Source organism: Ovis canadensis, chromosome 20 (assembly GCF_042477335.2).
Source record: "Ovis canadensis isolate MfBH-ARS-UI-01 breed Bighorn chromosome 20, ARS-UI_OviCan_v2, whole genome shotgun sequence".
NCBI lineage: Eukaryota > Metazoa > Chordata > Mammalia > Artiodactyla > Bovidae > Ovis > Ovis canadensis.
The window spans coordinates 49,158,698-49,178,169 of record NC_091264.1 but is presented as its reverse complement, the minus strand read 5'-3'; the positions used below and the strand labels follow the sequence as shown (position 1 = coordinate 49,178,169).

Here is a 19,472-nt window from a genome sequence, read left to right as displayed (position 1 = left end):
TGTGAGGAATTAGCTTAATTTGTAAACCAGAAACTACCAGAAGAAATTTAAGTTCATAAAAAATATTACAATGCTAAAATCCAAAATTTAGACAGAGAATAGGATAGGGTCAGGTATATAGACATTCAGAATTCTCCATTGCTTAGTGCATCAGGCACTCAAGGACCACCCTCACTGAAGGCTTTCTCTATTGCTCACCCTACAGGTACCAGCATAGAGAAAGAGATAGCTCTACTCCACAGGCAGTTGAACCCCCTTTAATGGCCTCCTGGCTTTCCTTAAGAAGCATTTCATGGAGCAGATTTCCTCCATCCCATCCCATCAGGCTGACTCCCCACGGTCAACAGAGGTCCTCACCATGGGATCATTCCACAATCCCCATGGCTCCAGCTCCCAGCTTCCATGGACACCAGTGGACTTACAACCCTGTCCGAGGTATGAAAGGCTGCAGCATGGCTTGTCTACGTGGTTCTCACTCCATTCAGACTGTCACAGATTAGTGAGTTCACTCCCCAACTGCTTCAAATGCATCCCCGGTCACTGTGGATGGCCATGGATGCGGGGATCTCTCCCCTGCGCTTCAGCTTCCTCATCCCCAGGTGCAGGCTGGTCCCCTTGCTCTCCTCCTCCTTTCCCCTTCCTCCTTATCTGTTCTTTCCTTTCTCCTACTGAGTTCTGTATGGATCCAGATATTCCTTCTCAGTTCTCAGGGAGTCCCTCCAGTGCTCACCTGGTCTTCTGTGGGAACTGCTGCATCTCTATATATTCCTGAATATCCGTGGAGAGAGGTGAACCCCACTTCCACCCACTGCTCTGTCATCTTGTCCACCCACATTTGTGCATGTATTAGGAACGAGTTTCCCTTTCTATTAAGTAACACTGTCATTACCACACATGTTGAACTTTTGCTTTTTGAAGAGAACACAGGTAAGTTCCACTCTCTTTAGTTGAGTCAGTCATCCATTCATGGCCGACTATTAAAGACTGCATGGACTGCAGTATGCCAAGCTTCCCTGTACATCCCAGACTCCCAGAGCTTAGTCAAACTCATGTCCATCTAGTTGGTGATGCCGCGTGATGATGTCCAGTCTCTCAGACAATTTCAAAAATACAACACAATCTTATTAGTTAAGGTAACCATTCTCTACATCAGATTCTCAGTTCAGTTCTGTTGCTCATTCATTTCCGACTCTTTGTGACCCTGTGGACTGCAGCAACACGTTTCCCTATCCATAACCAACTCCCAGAGCTTGCTCAAACTCATGATTAGATCTCATGATTAGATCATGAAGCTCAAATTTAGATCTTCAGATCTTATTAATTTTTTATATATGAAATGTGTAACCTTTAGAATTCTCTCCCTATTTCCCTTACCCTCCAGTCTTTGGCAATCATTTTCTACTATGAGTTCCATCTTTTTTTCTTTTTTGGAGATTCCTTATAATTGAGATCATATGGTATTTGACTTTGACTTAGTCCACTTAGCATGATGTCCTCCAGTTTCATCCATGTTGCCACAAATGTGAAGATTCTTTCTTTTTCTAATGGCTAAATAATATTTACCTATATATGTCAATGACATTGTTTTAATCCATTCACCTGTTGAAAGATACTCAGGTTGTGCCTATACCAAGTCTACTGTGAATAATGCTGCAATGAACATGGGAATACAGATCTCTCTTGACACAATGATTTCATTTCCTTTGACTATATATCTAGAAGTGGGATAAGGGATCACATAACAGTTCTCTTCTAATGGCTGGATGGCATCATCGACTTGATGGACGTGAGTTTGAGTGAACTCCAGGAGTTGGTGATGGACAGGGAGGCCTGGCATGCTGCAATTCATGGGGTCACAAAGAGTTGGACACAGCTGAGCAACTGAACTGAACTGAACTGAACTCCCTTCCCCCCAGCAATCATAAGTTCGTTTTTTCAGTCTGTAAGCCTCCTTCTGCTTTGTAAGTAATTTCATTTGTATCATTTCTTTTTAGATACCACCTGTAAGGAATATTGTATGATATTTCTCCTTCTCTGTTTGACTTAATCTACTCAGCATGACTCTCTAGGTCCATCTATGAACCTAACATATGGAACAATCTATGCTGCTGCAAATGGCATTATTTCATTCTTTTCAATGACTGAGTAATATTTTGCTGTACATATGTACCACATCTTCGTTTTCGTTGTTTATATGTATCTATTTATTAATATTTACCACTTAATAGAGTCACCATTTCCTTCCTGCATCCTTTTTTTTTTTTTTTTGGCTGTATCAATTTATCTATTTTTTATTTTTGTAATATATATTTATTTATTTTAATTAGAGGCTAATTCCTTTACAATACTATATTGGTTTTGCCATACATCAACATGAATCCATCACGGGTGTACACGTGCTCCCCATCCTGAACCCCTCTCCCACCTCCCTCCCCATCCCGTCCCTCTAGGTCATCCCAGTGCACCAGCCCCAAGCGTCCTGTTTCATAAATCGAACCTGGACTGTCAATCCATTTCTCATATGATATTATATATGTTTCAATGCCATTCTCCCAAATCATCACACCCTCACCCTCTCCCACAGAGTCCAAAAGGCTGTTCTATACATCTGTGTCTCTTTTGCTGTCTCCCATACAGGGTTATAGTTAACATCTTTCTAAATTCCATATATATGCATTAATATACTGTATTGGTGTTTTTCTTTTTGGCATACTTCACTCTGTATAATAGGCTCCAGTTTCATCCACCTCATTAGAACTGATTCAACTGTATTCTTTTTAATGGCTGAGTAATACTCCATTGAGTATATGTACCACAGCTTTCTTATCTGTTCGTCTGCTGATGGACATCTAGGTTGCTTCCATGTCCTGGCTGTGATAAACAGTGCTGCAACACTTTTACATTGGGGTAAAAGTGTCTCTTTCAAGTCTGGTTTCCTTGGTGTGTATGCCTAGCTGTGGGATTGTAGGGTCATATGACAGTTCTATTTCCAGTTTTTTAAGGAGTCTCCACACTGTTCTCCATAGTGGCTATACTAGTTTTCATTCCCACCAGCGGTGTAAGAGGGTTCCCTTTTCTCCACAGGCTCTCCAACATTTACTGCCTGTAGACATTTGGATAGCAGCCATTCTGACTGGCGTGAAATGGTACTTAATTGTGGTTTTGATTTGCATTTCTCTCATAATGAGTAACGTTGATCATCTTTTCATGTGTTTGTTAGCCATCTGTATGTCTTCTTTGGAGAAATGTCAGTTTAGATCTTTGGCCCATTTTTTGATTGGGTGGTTTATTTTTCTGGAATTGAGCTCCAGGAGATGCTTGTATATTTTTGAGATTAATTCTTTGTCAGTTACTTCATTTGTGATTATTTTCACCCATTCTGAAGGCTGTCTTTTCACCTTGCTTATAGTTTCCTTTGTTGTGCAGAAGCTTTTAATTTGATTAGCTCCCATTTGTTTATTTTTGCTTTTGTTTCCAATATTCTGGGAGGTGGGTCATAGAGGATCCTGCTGTGATGTATGTCGGAGAGTGTTTTGCCTATGTTCTCCTCTAGGAGTTTTATCATTTCTGGTCTTATGTTTAGATCTTTAATCCATTGTGAGTTTATTTTTGTGTATGGTGTTAGAAAGACTATTTCCATCATCTAATTTTAAATAACCATTTTATTCTTAGATACCACGCCCCTTTAAACTAACTAAGAGCAGAGAAAATGCAAATGCTATAGTAAATCAGTATTAAATGCTGATACGTTATCCTTAATTACATTACTGCTCTTCTGGTAAATTGGAAGAAGACTCATGTTCAGGTCTCATTCAGGAGGATGAAATCTCTATTTTGTAAGTTCTCTTGTCCAAACTCAATTCTTGCTCACTTCAGTCTTAAATTCTGTTACCTACAAAGAATGGACACGAAAAGTAATATTAAAATCATGCTTGCAAAAGTCAATGATTTTATGCTTCTGTTGGCCAAAGTAGGGCCAGGAATAATTTCTGAAATATTATAATACATCATGGAAGCATGAAGGTATAGTTCTAATATCAAAGAGGAGATGTTTGGAGATGATTCAAAAACTAAGCTCCATGGGTTTTCAGGATGTACTCTGGACCAGACAGGTAAATTTGGTCCCTAAAAAGTCAAAGTCAGGAAAAGAGAGGCCTTGTTCACAGATCCAATGATGTAGTATTGGAGCTGATCCAATGATGTTGTATTGGTGCTGACCAGGTAATATTCTTATATTATCATTTGGAGATTTATTTGCTATTTTCTTGAAGAAACAAATGTAACAAGAAGATTAAAGATTCATTAAAGTAGAAGAGCTCTCAAAGTGCCTAGAAAAAGGATAGTCAGCAAAACCAAGCCCCCATACTGATAGTTGTCAAAGACTTTAACAGTGAGTATTATAGACAGAACAGAACAAGTGGATAAAACCAATGCTCTAGGGTCACTGCAATTTTGCAGTCAAATACAAAATATTTTTCTCTTTCAGCACAGTCATCACAGCTTCCGCTGTGGTCCTGGTTACACACATGCAGACCGAAGGCCCACTGACATGTGTGATATGACATCAGGAAGTGAACAGATGAGTGTTATGGTGCCCAGTCATCTGCATTGGCTAATAATGGGACCTAGGGAAAATTACTTGCCCTCTCCAAGTCATTGTATCTTCATTGACATAACTTGATGATCATAGAGAAGATTAAGGCTATCTCATAGGGTTCCTGTGAAACACAAATTTTAAGAGGTTCTGAAGCTTTGGGGAAAGTATAAAAGACATGCATGGGGTTATTAATGTGAGTGAGCAGATCCAAGGTACAGTATCCTTTTTCTCTTAGTATTCTCTTTGTACTCAACAGGAGTGATCAGTCAGTCATATGTTTACTCTTACCCCAGCGTGATGGTATACCACACAGATCAACTGGACTTTTCTTGTCATTTCAGTGTCTAAAATTCAAGCATTAGTCAATGTAGAGTGAAAAAATTACAAACTCCTTGAGGGCCTCCCTGTCAGAGTCTGCAGAGTCCCGGCACTATATTGTCTTAAAAAAAAAAAAAAAAAGGCCTAAACACTCTGGCTCAGAATTTAGTTCCAAATCTTTACAGAGCACAGAAGTAGTTCTGGGAGAAATAGAGAAAATGCAGAGAGTAATCTACTTCTCCACATTCTGTGCAAATATCATCATCCATCTAAATTTACACAGAAGGCGCTCCTTCTTCCCCACACGAGCTACTACAGCACCAACTCCTCAGCGCAACAGGGAAAGAAAAGGCTTGCCTCCGCAGGATGGATTTGATAACCTCATGTAACTAGATCATCTCAGAATGGCTCATGTTTTTATTTAAACAGGGTCCTGCCTGCTGCTGCTGCTGGTCATGTCAAATCTGCTCCTGTACCAGGGCAACACATGCCCATCCGGCTTTCCTAACATGTTTGCCATCCCCCTTACATCCCTTAGAGATCTGTTTCTCAATGCCACCAGGCTCATCCATGATATTTTTGGCCTTTCCTGCATAATGTTCCCTCAGTTTCTAAGTACTTTGGTGGTGGTGTTTTAGTTCCTAAGTCATGTCTGACTACTGTAACCCCATGGACTGTGTATTCCACTAGGCTCCCAGATGGAACCTTTGCCTTTGTTACTGAGCTATACTGTGCTTTCAACAAGAAGGCGGCATCAGCCAAACTTCAAATAACACAGTCTCTAGGTCAAAGAAGCCGTGAGCTCATAAGATGTGGAAATCGAAGAAAGGATCCATTTTGCGAAATCACAAAGATTCCTAAGAAGTGCAATAACTGTTTCAATTTCCTCCTCATTTTTTTTGGTAAATTTCCAAAATAAATGAGTTTGTATTTGTCAGCCAAGAATGCCAGTGAAGAATAAAATAGACTCAGTGGAATAATCAATAGAAATTTATTTCCTCACAATTCTGGGGGCTAAAAGTCTCAGATCAGGGTGCCAGCAAGGTGAGGTTCTGGTAAGAATTCTTTCTTCCCAGGCTGGCTTCTCCCTGTGTCCTCACACAGGGTGGGGGGTTGGGAAAAGAGATAGAGGAAAAGACACAGAGACACAGAGAGAATTCTCTGGTGTTTTCCTTCCTGAAGACACTAAACCTATTGGATGAGTGTTCCACCCTAAGAGCTCATTTCACCTTAATGGGCTTCACTGGTGGCTCAGATGGTAAAGAATCTGCCCACAGTTGAGAGACCAGGGTTCAATCCCTGGGTCTGGAAGGTTCCCTGGAGAAGGGAACGGCAAGCCACTCCAGTATTCTTGCCTGAGAAATCCCATGGACAGAGGAGTCTGGTGGGCTAAGGAACATGAGGTCCCAAAAAATTGAACCCTTTTCAAAACACAGTACTTTTGTGTATAACGGACTTTTGGACTCAGAGGGAGAGGGAGAGGGTGGGATGATTTCGGAGAATGACATTGTAACATGTATACTATCATGTAAGAATTGAATCACCAGTCTATGTCTGATGCAGGATGCAGCATGCTTGGGGCTGGTGCATGGGGATGACCCAGAGAGATGTTATGGGGAGGGAGGTGGGAGGGGGGTTCATGTTTGAGAACGCATGTAAGAATTAAAGATTTTAAAATTTTAAAAATAAAAAACAACAACAACAAAAATATATACATAAATAAAAAAAATTTTGAATTAAAAAAAAAAAAAACCACAGTACTTTGGCAGTTAAGGCTTAACATACGAATTTGAAGAAAACACATTCAGTCCATAATACTACCTGACATAAAGCACTAAAGTAAAAGAGGAGAGGGAAAAAGTTGCTTAAAGCTTAACATTCCAAAAACTAAGATCATGGCATCTGGTCTCATCACTTCATGGGAAATAGATGCAGAAACAGTGCAAACAGTGTCAGACTTTATTTTTGGGGGCTCCACAATCACTGCAGATGGTGACTGCAGCCATGAAATTAGAAGATGCTTATTCCTTGAAAGGAAAGCTTTGACTAACCTAGATAGCATATGGAAAAGCAAAGACATTACTTTACCGACAAGTTCCTTCTAGTCAAGGCTATGGTATTTCCAGTAGTTATGTATGGATGTGAGAGTTGGACTGTGAAGAAAGCTGAGCACTGAAGAATTGATGGTTTTGAACTGTGGTGTTGGAGAAGACTCTTGAGAGTCCCTTGAACTGCAAGGAGATCCAACCAGTCCATTCTAAAGGAGATCAGTCCTGGGGGTTCTTTGGAAGGAATGATACTAAAGCTGAAACTCCAAAACTTAGGCCACCTCATTTGGAAAAGACTCTGATGCTGGGAGGCACTGGGGGCAGGAGGACATGGGGATGACAGAGGATGAGATGGCTGGATGGCATCACCGACTCGATGGATGTGAGTTTGAGTAAACTCCGGGTGTTGGTGATGAACAGGGAGGCCTGGCGTGCTGTGATTCATGGGGTCGCAAAGTGTAGGACATGACTGAGTGACTGAACTGAACTGAACTGAACTGGGGAAAGCGAAGCATGTTGATTTTCTAGTCGTTCAGTGTTGCTCTGGGCTTTCTTCTCCAGGCTCAGTATAAATAGGCAATAAGTGAGAACTGCTCTGCAGTGAACTGGGTGGATGAACTATGTTAAACAAAGCTGAATCCTGGTCACAGATACAAATACTGGCAGGTTTTTTTATGCTAAAAGTTATTGTTTTAAGATTTGCAGTGAATAGCTTTAGAGCTACAGTAGAATGGGAGTTTACAATTGGAAACAATTATTCTCTTTCTGATGAAGGTGTTTGGAAGTTGTATGTTAATTCTTTTAGGTCAATCAAGGAGCACGCAGTAGAGCAGACAGCTAATAAAAAGTGGTGCTAAAGGTTTCTATTCCACTCACTTTGTTCTTTTTACTCACTAGTATTTGTTTCATCCTCCATTTTTGACTACCCATTTTTCCCCTATCTTCCAAGTAATCTCTTGAAATGTTCATAACTTTTGCTAAAGATGAGTTTTTCTCTATCAGTGTGTTAGCTAGATTTTTCTACTCCTATTATTCTCAGTCCATTGCTTAGTATTTCCTATAACTCTATGTCAAATTTTTCTGTCATACCATTTTCCCACCATAAACAACATTGCCTACCTGGGACGAACGCTAAGCTTTATGGTGTCCGGATTCAGTGATAAGCGAAAGTCATAACTGTATAACACCTTATAAGGGAATATATTGGCTCTAACCCACAGTAAACAAGAGATCAAATGGTTAAATATAGGTGCATGCATGCATTCTAAGTCACTGCATTTGTGTCCACCTCTTTGCAACCCTACTGACTGTAGCCCAACAGGCTCCTGTGTCCAGTGGATTGGCCAGGCAAGAATACTGGAGTATGCTGCTGTACCCTCTTGCCAGTGATGCTCCTCACCTAGGGATCAAACCTGAGTCTTCGTATATGTCCTGCATTGGCAGGAATGTTCTTTACCACTACCATCACCTGAGAAGCACCAAATATTGGTACATATGTCCTATATTTGGTTCAAACACTAAAGAATAATTTTAAAAACCCCTATAATAATATAACAGAGAAGGGAAAACATTAAACTTAGAAAAGTTAGATGTTAAATCAATTTTATAGGACCATGTATAGAAAAGATAGGAAAGGAATGACTTTCAAATATTGTGATTCCCTCCCAATAAAAAAATTATACATCTATCAACTTGTTAATGTTCTATTAATGGGTTCATCTACTGAATGCTGAACAACTGTAGCTAATTGTCTGATCACTTTTAGGATGAGCAGGATGCCAGGAAAACTATACTGTATCAATGCCTCTAACAACTGATATATCAATTCCCTCCATACCCCTGAAGAGAAAGAACACCTCCAACGCATGCATGTGAGACTTTTACCTGGGTTTTTTACCAGCTCAAGCGAGACAGTATGTAGGTTACCAGGCTTCAGATTATAGAGGTAATGGTAACTGTACATGCAGGCAAAGGTGGAGGCCTGTAAGCAATTGCAGAGAAATTATACTATGCAGTTGATGAAGCATGAGCAAAATTAAGGGATGACTAAAGATCTTTGAAGCAACATAAATAACAGATCTATAAATTGTCCATGGAGACAAGTTTAGTTCAATCAATGCATTAGACACAGGATTGCAGCTATTATACTGTACAAAAACAGGAAATGAATGGGAACATCCATGTGTAAAATAAAAGATGCAAAATTCATGAATATGTAAGAAACACACCCAGTTTTGAGTACTCCCTGTTACTAGTGACTCCTGCGTGGAAGTCCTCTACTGCACCACTCGAGCCATTTCATCTGCCTTTCTAGCCTCCCCGATTCTGGTTCAAGAGGAACTAAGAGCCTCTTGATGAACATGAAAGAGGAGGGTAAAAACATTGGCTTAAAGCTCAACATTTAGAAAACTAAGATCATGCATCATATTATCTATGTAAAATGACACCTGAAACTGAAATAGCATATTTGTCAATGTGATCTATGTATGATGATCATATAATCATTATGTTATATACATGATGCATACCTCCAGTTAAGTTCAGTCACTCAGTCATATCCACTCTTTGAGACCTCATGGACTACAACACATCAGGCTCCTGTGTCCTCCACCATCTCCTGAGCTTGCTCAAACTCATGCCCATCAAATCGATGATGCCATCCAACCATCTCATCCTTTGCCATCTCCTTCTCCTGCCTTCAATCTTTCCCAGCATCAGGGTCTTTTCCAATGATTCAGTTCTTTGCATCAGGTGGCCAAAGTATTGGAGCTTCAGCTTCAGTATCAGTCTTTTCAATGAATATTCCGGGCTGATTTCCTTTATTATTGACCTGTTTGTTCTCCTTGCAGTCCAAGGGACTCTCCAGAGTCTTCTCCAACAACGCAGTTCAAAAGCAACAGTTCCTTGGGCTTCAGTTTCCTTATGGCCCAGCTCTCACATCCATACATAACTGCTGGAAAAACAATAGCTTTGACTAGATCGAATTTTATTTACATATATAAACATATGTATACACACACCTATGTAAGGAAAAGTTTTTGAAAAGGAATATAATTATATTTTCGATAAAGAAAACAAATAATCTAGTATAATTTGATTTTTCAAATGTGCATTTTGGCTATCATGTTGGGTCTTAAACGTTTTCTTCAAATGTAGTTTATCTTTATGCTGGTAAAAGAAACCAAAATGTGTTTTAACCTTGTAACATTAACTGTAGAACAGCTTATTTACAATAGCTAATGAAAATCACAAAATTTTGAAACCTATAGAGTTGCCCAGTACTCTGCTATTGGTCATTTAACCAACTGATCATTGACTTAATTCCTCCTTGACTCAGAAACTCTTATAGGTGCTTACTTTACATCACTAAACAAAGCAGGCAGACACTTGTCCTCATGAAACTGATCTTCTAGCTGGGGGAAGACAGATACTTTGCAATAAACATGAATGTTTATTGCATTGTATGTTAAGGGGTGACCTCTAATACGGGAAAAGAACTAGTAAAGGAGAGGACAGGGATTGGGGAATAAAGGTGAAGAAGGGATGTGATTTAAAGAAAAACAACTTAGACCACACTGAGGGGAGCAAACATGCTCTCTTGCATTCAAGATTCAAGTTTTCCCCCCCTCCAGGCAGGTCTCTTGGTCTAGCCAATTTCAAAAATGTTTCTTTCTCTGAGGCCCTATGCAAACTCATGCAAACATGGATGTTCTGAACATTCTGACTCTCTTCAGTTGAACTGATTTCATAAAAAATTGTTGGTAAACTCCACAAAATTAAGTAACGTTTTATGTAGGAAATTTTTATATTTTGTTTCCTGGAGAACTAATCTCCACATTATTTTCCATTTTTCAACACACTGTCAGTGACCTAATTATATTATGTAAAAATCTTATATATGCATTGCTATTCTAATATATTATGACATTTAAAATATATAAACAAAATATAAATTAAATGACAGTGAGATAAAAATAAACGGAAATGGTAACATTTTCTTCTTCAACGGATGAGGACACTCATCTTTATGGCCACTGGACTAATGGATTCTGAATGTACACACATAATTATATCAGTTGCTTATCTATCATAATAAAGTAATTTCTTTTATATATAGCTTCAATCAAAGTTCTCACAATACAACAAGGGGCCAAGAATACAATTATATGTGAATAACTCTCTTCATATGCATATATAAGATTTTGTGAGCTCAATTCAGTACTCATTTTTAGTCCTTTTGATATTCCATTAATTTATCTACTGGGAAATAATCCAAACTGTACAATAGATTTATTTCTTACAGGGTTTAAATCTCAGATCATAATGAAAGCAGAGCAATGCCGTTGAAAATAATGGCCTAGTGAAAAAATTGGCTTAAAGCTCAACATTCAGAAAACTAAGATCATGGCATCCAGTCCCATCACTTCATGGCAAATAGATGGGGAAACAATGGAAACAGTAGCTGACTTTATTTTGGAGGGCTCCAAAACATGCAGATGGTGATTGTAGCCATGGAATTAAAAGACACTTACTCTTGGAAGGAAAGTTATGACCAATGTAGACAGTATATTAAAAAGCAGAGACATTACTTGGCCAACGAAGGTGCATCTAGCCAAGGCTATGTTTTTTTCAGGAGTCATGTGTGGATGTGAGAGTTAGCCTGTGAGGAAACCTGAGTGCCGAAGAATTCATGCTTTTGAACTGTGGTGTTGGACAAGACCCCTTGAGAGTCCCTTGGACTGCAAGGAGATCCAACAAGTTCATCCTAAAGATCAGTCCTAGGTGTTCATTGGAAGGACTGATGTTGAAGCTGAAACTTCAATACTTTGGCCACCTGATGTGAAGAGCTGACTCATTTGAAAAGACCCTGATGCTGGGAAAGATTGAGGGCAAGAGAAGGGGATGACAGAGGATGAGATGGTTAAAGACATCACCAAATCAATGGACATGGGTTTGGGTGGACTGTGAGAGGCGGTGATTCACAGGGAGGCCTGGTGTGCTGCAGTTCATGGGCTCACAAAGAGTAGGACATGACTGAGAGACTGAACTGAACTGAAATGAAATGGCCTAGAAGAATAAATAAAATGTCATATGGATATCATTATATATATGCATTTGTAAAGAAAATTAATGAAAATATACAGAAGGCTTACAGTTAGCTGAAACAGAAAGTGTACTCACTCAGAGCTGAATATATATATAACCTAGAAAATATACTTTCTCAGATTCTGATGACTTCTAAAGAAGGAGACTCCACGACTTTCATCTCCAGCCTGCTGTGGACTCCCTTCCATTTTCCTCCTCAATTTCCCTCCATGAAATCTCTTCCCTATGTTACAAACACACCTTGGGCTTCTGGTTCAGACAAGATGACATTTATCTCCGTGCCCACTCCTTTGTTTGTTCTGGAAATAAGAAGAGAACACTAAAGGAGACTTTGTATATTTGGCAAGAAGAAGGTGAGCTTCTTTAGGGCCTGAAGAATGGAAGGGCAACACAGTAGCACCTGAGAAAAGACAAGCCAGACCCAGCATTCCTGGACTCCAATCTAGATCAGAAGGCAGCCTGAGTAGGGCTGTTCCTCCCAAGGAACAAATGTGAAGGAACACGAAGTGCTGGGTTTGCTGCTAGGCTGTGCCTGACTCTTAAGGACCCTATGGACTGTACCCACCAGGTTCTTCTGTCCATGGAATTCTCCAGGCAAGAATACAGATTCCCAGGTCCTCCTCCAGAGGATCTTCCCAACTCAGGGATTGATCCAGGTCTTCAAAGGCAAGTGGATTCCTTACTGTCTGAGGCATCAGGAAAGCCCAAGAAACTCAATAATCACATGGATATTTGGAAAATAAAAGGATAAAAACAGATGTTAATAATAGATAAAGTAGACTTTAGAGCAAAGAAAATATCTACAAAGTAATACAAGGACTTTACATATGTGAAAACGATTCAATTCAGCAGGAATTCATAGTGCTCCTAAATATGTATACACCAAACAACATAACCTCAAAATACATGAAGCAAAAATAGATACATCATCTGAATACTCCTATAAACTTTAATGAGATTGAAACTGTGACATAAAACTTTTGAAAAAGAAATCATCAATCCAAGATAGTTTGACCAGAGATATCTAATAAATATTTTAAAAGTTAAGATCAATTTGATATAATCTCTTCAAGAAAATGCAAGAGTAGGAAACCATTCCAAACTAATGAGATGGGGCCAATATTGATCTATATCAAAATCAGACAAAGGCAATTCAAAAAGGAAATTTCAGACTAACTTCTCTCACAAATTTGGAATTAAAAGTTTTCACTCTCACACATACAAATCAACCAAATGGATTCAACAATGCATAAAAACATCTCTTGATAGTTTCTGGTCCCTTCTGAAGTCTGGTCACACTACCTATCTCTTCAAAGGGTTTAAGTGAATCAAGGATACAATCAGTCAGGGTCCCAGTAATAATATTTTGATACCAGAAATACAGTGACAAATACTCAAGTCTAGGTCAAATCAGAAACTGACTTCTCCCATTAAAGTTAATCCTACCCAGGCAACCTAAATGTCTAGCAAAATTAACCACAACTAGAATCATAAGATAAAGAAAACATAGCTACTATATAGAAATGGTGGATGTGTTTGATATTCTTTATATGCCCCTCAGGAACCCTGTTGATCATTTTCTATTATGTTATGAAACTTTGGAGGCTGAAAAAATAAGGCTTTATCCCTCTAGCACTCCTTGCATCTGACTTCTAATTGAGTTTGGCCAGGGGTGGACAAAAGAGATTGGAGAGTCAGTGGAGAAAGAGATCAGTGGATTGATTCTTTCCTCTGACTCCTTTCTTGCTGGGAAGTGGCGAAGTTTCTCCACTGAAGCCCAGAGCTCTGGTCAGATGCCCTCGCTTTTAGCTGCAGCTATGTACAAGACTCTTAGAGACTGCAATATCCATTCTCTTCCTTTGCTCTGTTGGCCTATAAGTGTTCGTGCATCCATGTTCTTGCCTGTCTCAAAGAGTTTTGCTTTTCCTTTTAAGCTATCCTTAGTTCTGATACGGCTTCCAAATCCTTAATGTTCCTTGTATGTTAGTCGCCCAGGCATGTCTGACATTTTGTGATCCCCATGGACTGTAGCCTATAAGGCTTCTCTGTCCAAAGGCTTCTTGAGACAAAAGTGCTAGAGTGGGTAACCATTCCCTTCTGCATGGATCTTCCCTGCCCCAGGGGTGCAACCCAGGTCTCCCACATTGCAGACAGATTCTCTACCATCTGAACCACCAGGGGAGCCACTTTTCTTTATTTTGCTTACCTGTGTAAATCCTCTTGATTTCTGACAATGATAGGGGTGGCTATGGAGCTGCTAGATAAAGATGGTCCCTCAAAGATCTAATGCTAAACTGCTTACAAAAGGAAGGGGACATCTTTTCTCCTGACTCCAAAACCATAAATACAAGAACATATCACAGGTCATGTAAAAATAAGTGCTGAGAAATCAGTGATTTAAGAATGACTTTGGTCAAAGTGTACAAACTTTAAGCTGTAAGCTGATGAATAAAGTCTCAGGATCTAATGTGTGATGACTATGGTTTGTAATGTGTTATTGACATTTGTGGGGCTTCCCAGGTGGTGTTAGTGGTAAAGACCCCTCCTGCCAGTGCAGGATGCATAAGAGACATGGGTTGAATCTCTGGGTCAGGGAGATCCCCTGGAGGAGGGCATGGCTACCCACTCTAGTATTCTTTCCTGGAGAATCCCCATGGACAGAGGAGCCTGGCAGGCTATATAGTCCATGGGGTCGCAAAGAGCTGGACATGATTGAAGTCAGTTAGCACACACGTAAGAGAGTTAAACTTCAAGGTTCTCACCAAAAAGATCTTGAACGGTAAATATGTGTGGTGATATTAATAGATATGTTAATTAAATCAATGAGGAAATCCATTAATAATTTATACCTATTTAAATTATAGGGTATACTTTAAATATCTTGCCATTTTATCTGGAAATCATATTTTAAAAAACTGAAAAAAGAAAAAAAAACAAGAATTTCAATACTTTTTATATCATATTATAGATATTTAAGTCATTGCTCTTAGACTGTAAAAGGTTTTTTTTATTCCCGATAATAACCAATGGGATTCACTGGATATGCAGAAAAGGAAGAAACCTTGGAAATTATCTAGAAAATCCTCTCATATTAAGGATATATAAGGAAATCCAAGCATGATTAAGTCACTTATCAAAACTTATAAAACTCGATGCAAAAGTAGCAATAGAAACCAGGATTCCTGGGTTTAAGTGAATCTTTACCGAATTATCAGGCAAATGGAAATATCTCCTATGCGCTGCAAAACTTGATTCTTATCTCTTTCACAGATCTGATCATATTCCACCTTGTATTCACTGTCCAGTTAGCATAAGTTTTACCAGGTAAATTGAATTCCTTGAAGGTTCTATCGTGGCATGTCTGATCTTCTCACTCTATATTCTCATATATGGCTAACTGTTCATAAATGCCATTCCTTCTCCCTGGAAGACCCTCTCTGTTTTACCTCATGACTTCCCCAACATCTTTCAGATCTCAGTAAAAACCACTTCCCCAAAGCAGCCGTTCCTGACTCTGACACAGCTCAGGTCTCCTTGTTATGTAGACATAGGGCATTCTGTGCTTTTCCCTCTTGACATGTATCCCAATTGTGGTGCAACATTTAACTTTGAAATTTACCTCTTTCTGTTTTTCTATTAAAATTTAAGTCCTAATTCCCAAAGTCCACATGTGTGCTCTTCACTGCTGTCCATTCTTTGCATCCAGCAGGCCTTCCTTATGTGTTCATTCAATGAAACACTTTCATTCATGCAGAGTAAAATTCCAATGAATTATTGATGCTGCTCTCACAGCACACAGTGAACTAAAACCATGGAGGACTTCTCTCCCCACCCAAACCCTTATATCCTGGTTATTTGGACATAATTACAGAACTAGAACTGTGGGGCCTTCCCTTGTGGCTCAGCTGATGAAATATCTGCCTGCAATGTGGGAGGTCTGGGTTTGATCCCTGGGTTGGGACGAGTCCTTAGAGAAGGAAAAGGCTACCCACTCCAGTTTTATGGCCTGGAGAATTCCATGGACTGTATAGTCCATGGGGCCACAAAGATTTGGACATGACTTGTGACTTTTACTTTCACAAAACTGTGGATGCATTGTTTTTAAGTTTCACCTTATTAGATAGAAACCACTAGATTTGCAGTCTGTGCTAAGATAATGTGATAATTCAGTCACGGACTAAAAGGCTGAATTGGACAGAACTAGAGATAGTGCTCTGAATCTGTTGCTTGAATCTACGATTTGCCATAGGATTCTCAACTTCACTAGAGGAGTTCAGTTTCTTAGCTGTGCTCTCTGATCATGACAGATAAAAATACTTTAAGGCGAGCCTACAAATCAAATATTTTTACATTATACAAAAACACCTAGTCTCCCTCGGAAGGTCAAAGTAATTCACCTCGTTGATGATTTGTTACCTACTTTTCCCGGATGAAAGTACCATCTTCCTCCTTATGGCTTCCTAATTTTATTCTCACAATTTTTATCTCACTGACCACATTCTGATCTATATTATAGTTAATTATATGAAAAACACCAATTCCCACTCCTTTAATTCAGTTCCCTTGGGTCTACAGAGTTACGCCAACAGCCCAAAAGTTACTATTTATTGCGTATCAATCATGGCAGAAATTGCCAGCCATTTGTTCTTTCTGAGGTAAATATTATAATTAAAAGCAAATACCCAGCCACTGGTATTTTGGACAAAATGACAACTGAACAAAACCTTAACTGCTATTCCAGATATAAGTTCCTTTTGTGTAGATTTTTTTCTTTTAGAGAACTTGCAGATAGCATTCAGGTAAATAGAAACGGGATTGATATGTTAGCTGGAAAAAACAAAAAAACAAAAAAACACCACTGTTGCAGGAGACAAAGGCAGACAAATCAGGCATCTTCTGTATAGTCAAGACCCATTTTTTAGGAGCTGGAAGATCAGACAGCAAAGAATCCCCCTGCATACAGGAGACCTGGGTTCCATTCCTGGTCAGGAGGGTCCCTGGACGAGGGCATGTCAAACCACTCCAGTATTCTTGCTGAGAGAATCCCCATGGACAGAGGAGCCTGGCGCGCTGCAGTCCAAGGGGTCGTCATTCCAGGGGGTTGTAAAGTGTGGAACACAACTGAGCAACTATGCACAGCAAACTTCCTTCGTTGACATCCTGACATTTAGAAACAGTTTCTCTCACTAGTGTGCTTAACTACAACTCCTGCTTTTCAGTGGAAGATCAAAGATAAAAGTAATATTCCTTAACAGTCAAGTAATTATTTCTATCAAGGTATTTTCTGAAAGCTAAGCTAGAGAAATACACTGTGGAATAGAGCAGATAATGAGAAATATAAGAGATCCAAACAGGGAAGCTCCAAAACCAAGTGGTAATTTTCTTTTTGGGAAAAAGAATAAAACCTCAGTTTGGAATCATGTTCTATACAGAGATTTGCATACTCTTTGGAAATGTAGAGGATTTCCTACCCTAATTTTCCTTTTCTAGTTGAGAAAACCAAGTCCTCGAGAATTAAAGATGTTTCCAAGTAAAGAGCATTTAAGTTAGGACTCTGATGAGAGCCCAGTGACGGGCCTTAGGGTCCAGTTAATTCATCTTTAGGCTGACGGGCCGGTGATTGGGATACCAGTAATAGTGCTGTCTTCAGACTGAATTGCTTTTACTTTGGGAAACATCAGTCTTTGCTCTTAACACCCTCAACTGATTGCATAAAATCCACAATCTATTGGTTTAAATGTTAATTACCTCTAAGAAAATATGTTCTCAGGTCAGCATGTCAAAGAAGTACAATTTGAAAGAAAATGTATAATTCTATGGAATATGTCACCATGTGCCTCAGAAATTGAATATCTATGCTACCTGTTCCACATTTATGACCTTGGAAGGGAAAACAAGATTGACACTTTTTTCCCCATTTAATCACAGTCCGTGTTTTAGTCCACGCAGGCTGCTGTTACAGAATGCCAGAGGCTGGGGGGTTTATAAACCATGTTATTTGTCACAGTTCTGGAGGGTAGAAGTCCAAGATCAGGGTGTCAGCATGGTTGCGTGAGTGAGGGCCTCTGTCAGGACAAATCCCTAAATAAAGGGATGAGCAAGTATTTCAGGCCTCTTTCACAAGAGCCCTAATCCCATTCATGTGGGCTCTGCCTCATGACCTAATCATTGTCCAATGGTCCCACTTCCTAAAATCGTTACTGTGGGGATTAGGTTTTCAACATATGAGTTTTGGGAGACCACAAGCATTTAGACCATGGCACCCAATGAGGAGACTGACTTGTCTAACGTAACTCAATGCCTCATCCATACTGAATGCTCTGTGGTGCTGATAGGAAGCCAAGGACTAAGGAAGCTGAATCACGACCAGTCCACCCAGGTGGAGGGTCTGAGATGGCAAACTCCTTGATGGATTTCACAACAATATAAGGGTGTTTCCAGGGTCTTCCTTGGTTATCAGTCATTGAGCAATCCCCCCGCCCCTCTAATACAGGTTCCTATTTGAAATATGAGTTAATTAGTAAGTTCTTAGACAAAGTACCTGTTGACCAACATGGAAACATCACGCCTATGCATCTGAAGAAAAGGGCCTTTGACAGATAAAAATTTCAATGTGGAAAGACCTCAAGATTTTATTCACTTCAGAGAGCATTTACAAGTTTGGGGATCTCCCAAGACCATTTTGGAGTTACATAATCAGCTAGGATTCCAAGAGTTCACTGAAAGCTGTTATACATATGGATATGGTTTATTCCTGATCTTTGATTTATTTTAATTCATTTTTTCTATTTTTAGTGCAGTATAATTGAATTACAATGCTATAAATGTCAGTTATTGTTGAACAGTGAAAAGGTTATACATATACGTATAAACACTCTTATTTAGATTCTTTTCTCATGGAGCACATATGGGTTCCAAATAGGAAAAGGAGTACATCACAGTTGTATATTGTCACCCTGCTTATTAATTTATATGTAGAGTACATCATGAGAAATGCTGGGCTGGATGAAGCACAAGCTGGAATCAAGATTGCCGGGAGTAATATCGATAACCACATTTATGCAGATGACACCACCTGTATGGCAGAAAGTGAAGAAGAACTAAAGAGCCTCCTGATGAAAGTGAAAGAGGAGAGTGAAAAAGTTGGTTTAAAGCTCAACATTCAGAAAACTAAGATCATGGCATCCGGTCCCATCACTTCTTGGCAAATAGAAGGAAAAATAGCGGAAAGAGTGGCAGACTTTATTTTGGAGTGCCTCCAAAATCACTGCAGATGGTGATTGCAGCCAGGAAATTAAAAGATGCTTACTCCTTCAGTTCAGTTCAGTTCAGCTGCTCAGTCATGTCCGACTCTTTGCAACCCCATGAATCGCAGCTCGTCAGGCCTCCCTGTCCATCACCAA

General features: G+C 39.5%; 1 protein-coding gene across 1 annotated transcript in view; it reads left to right on the top strand.

Annotated features, from left to right (window-relative positions):
- Positions 1–380: 380 nt before the first annotated feature.
- LOC138425093 (placental prolactin-related protein 1-like) overlaps positions 381–19,472 on the top strand; it is a 40,524-nt gene continuing 21,432 nt past the window's right edge. Inside the window, exon 1 of the mRNA XM_069562713.2 lies at positions 381–435. Within this exon, the coding sequence (XP_069418814.2) occupies positions 381–435 (55 nt within the window). The remainder of the gene's footprint in view (positions 436–19,472) is intronic.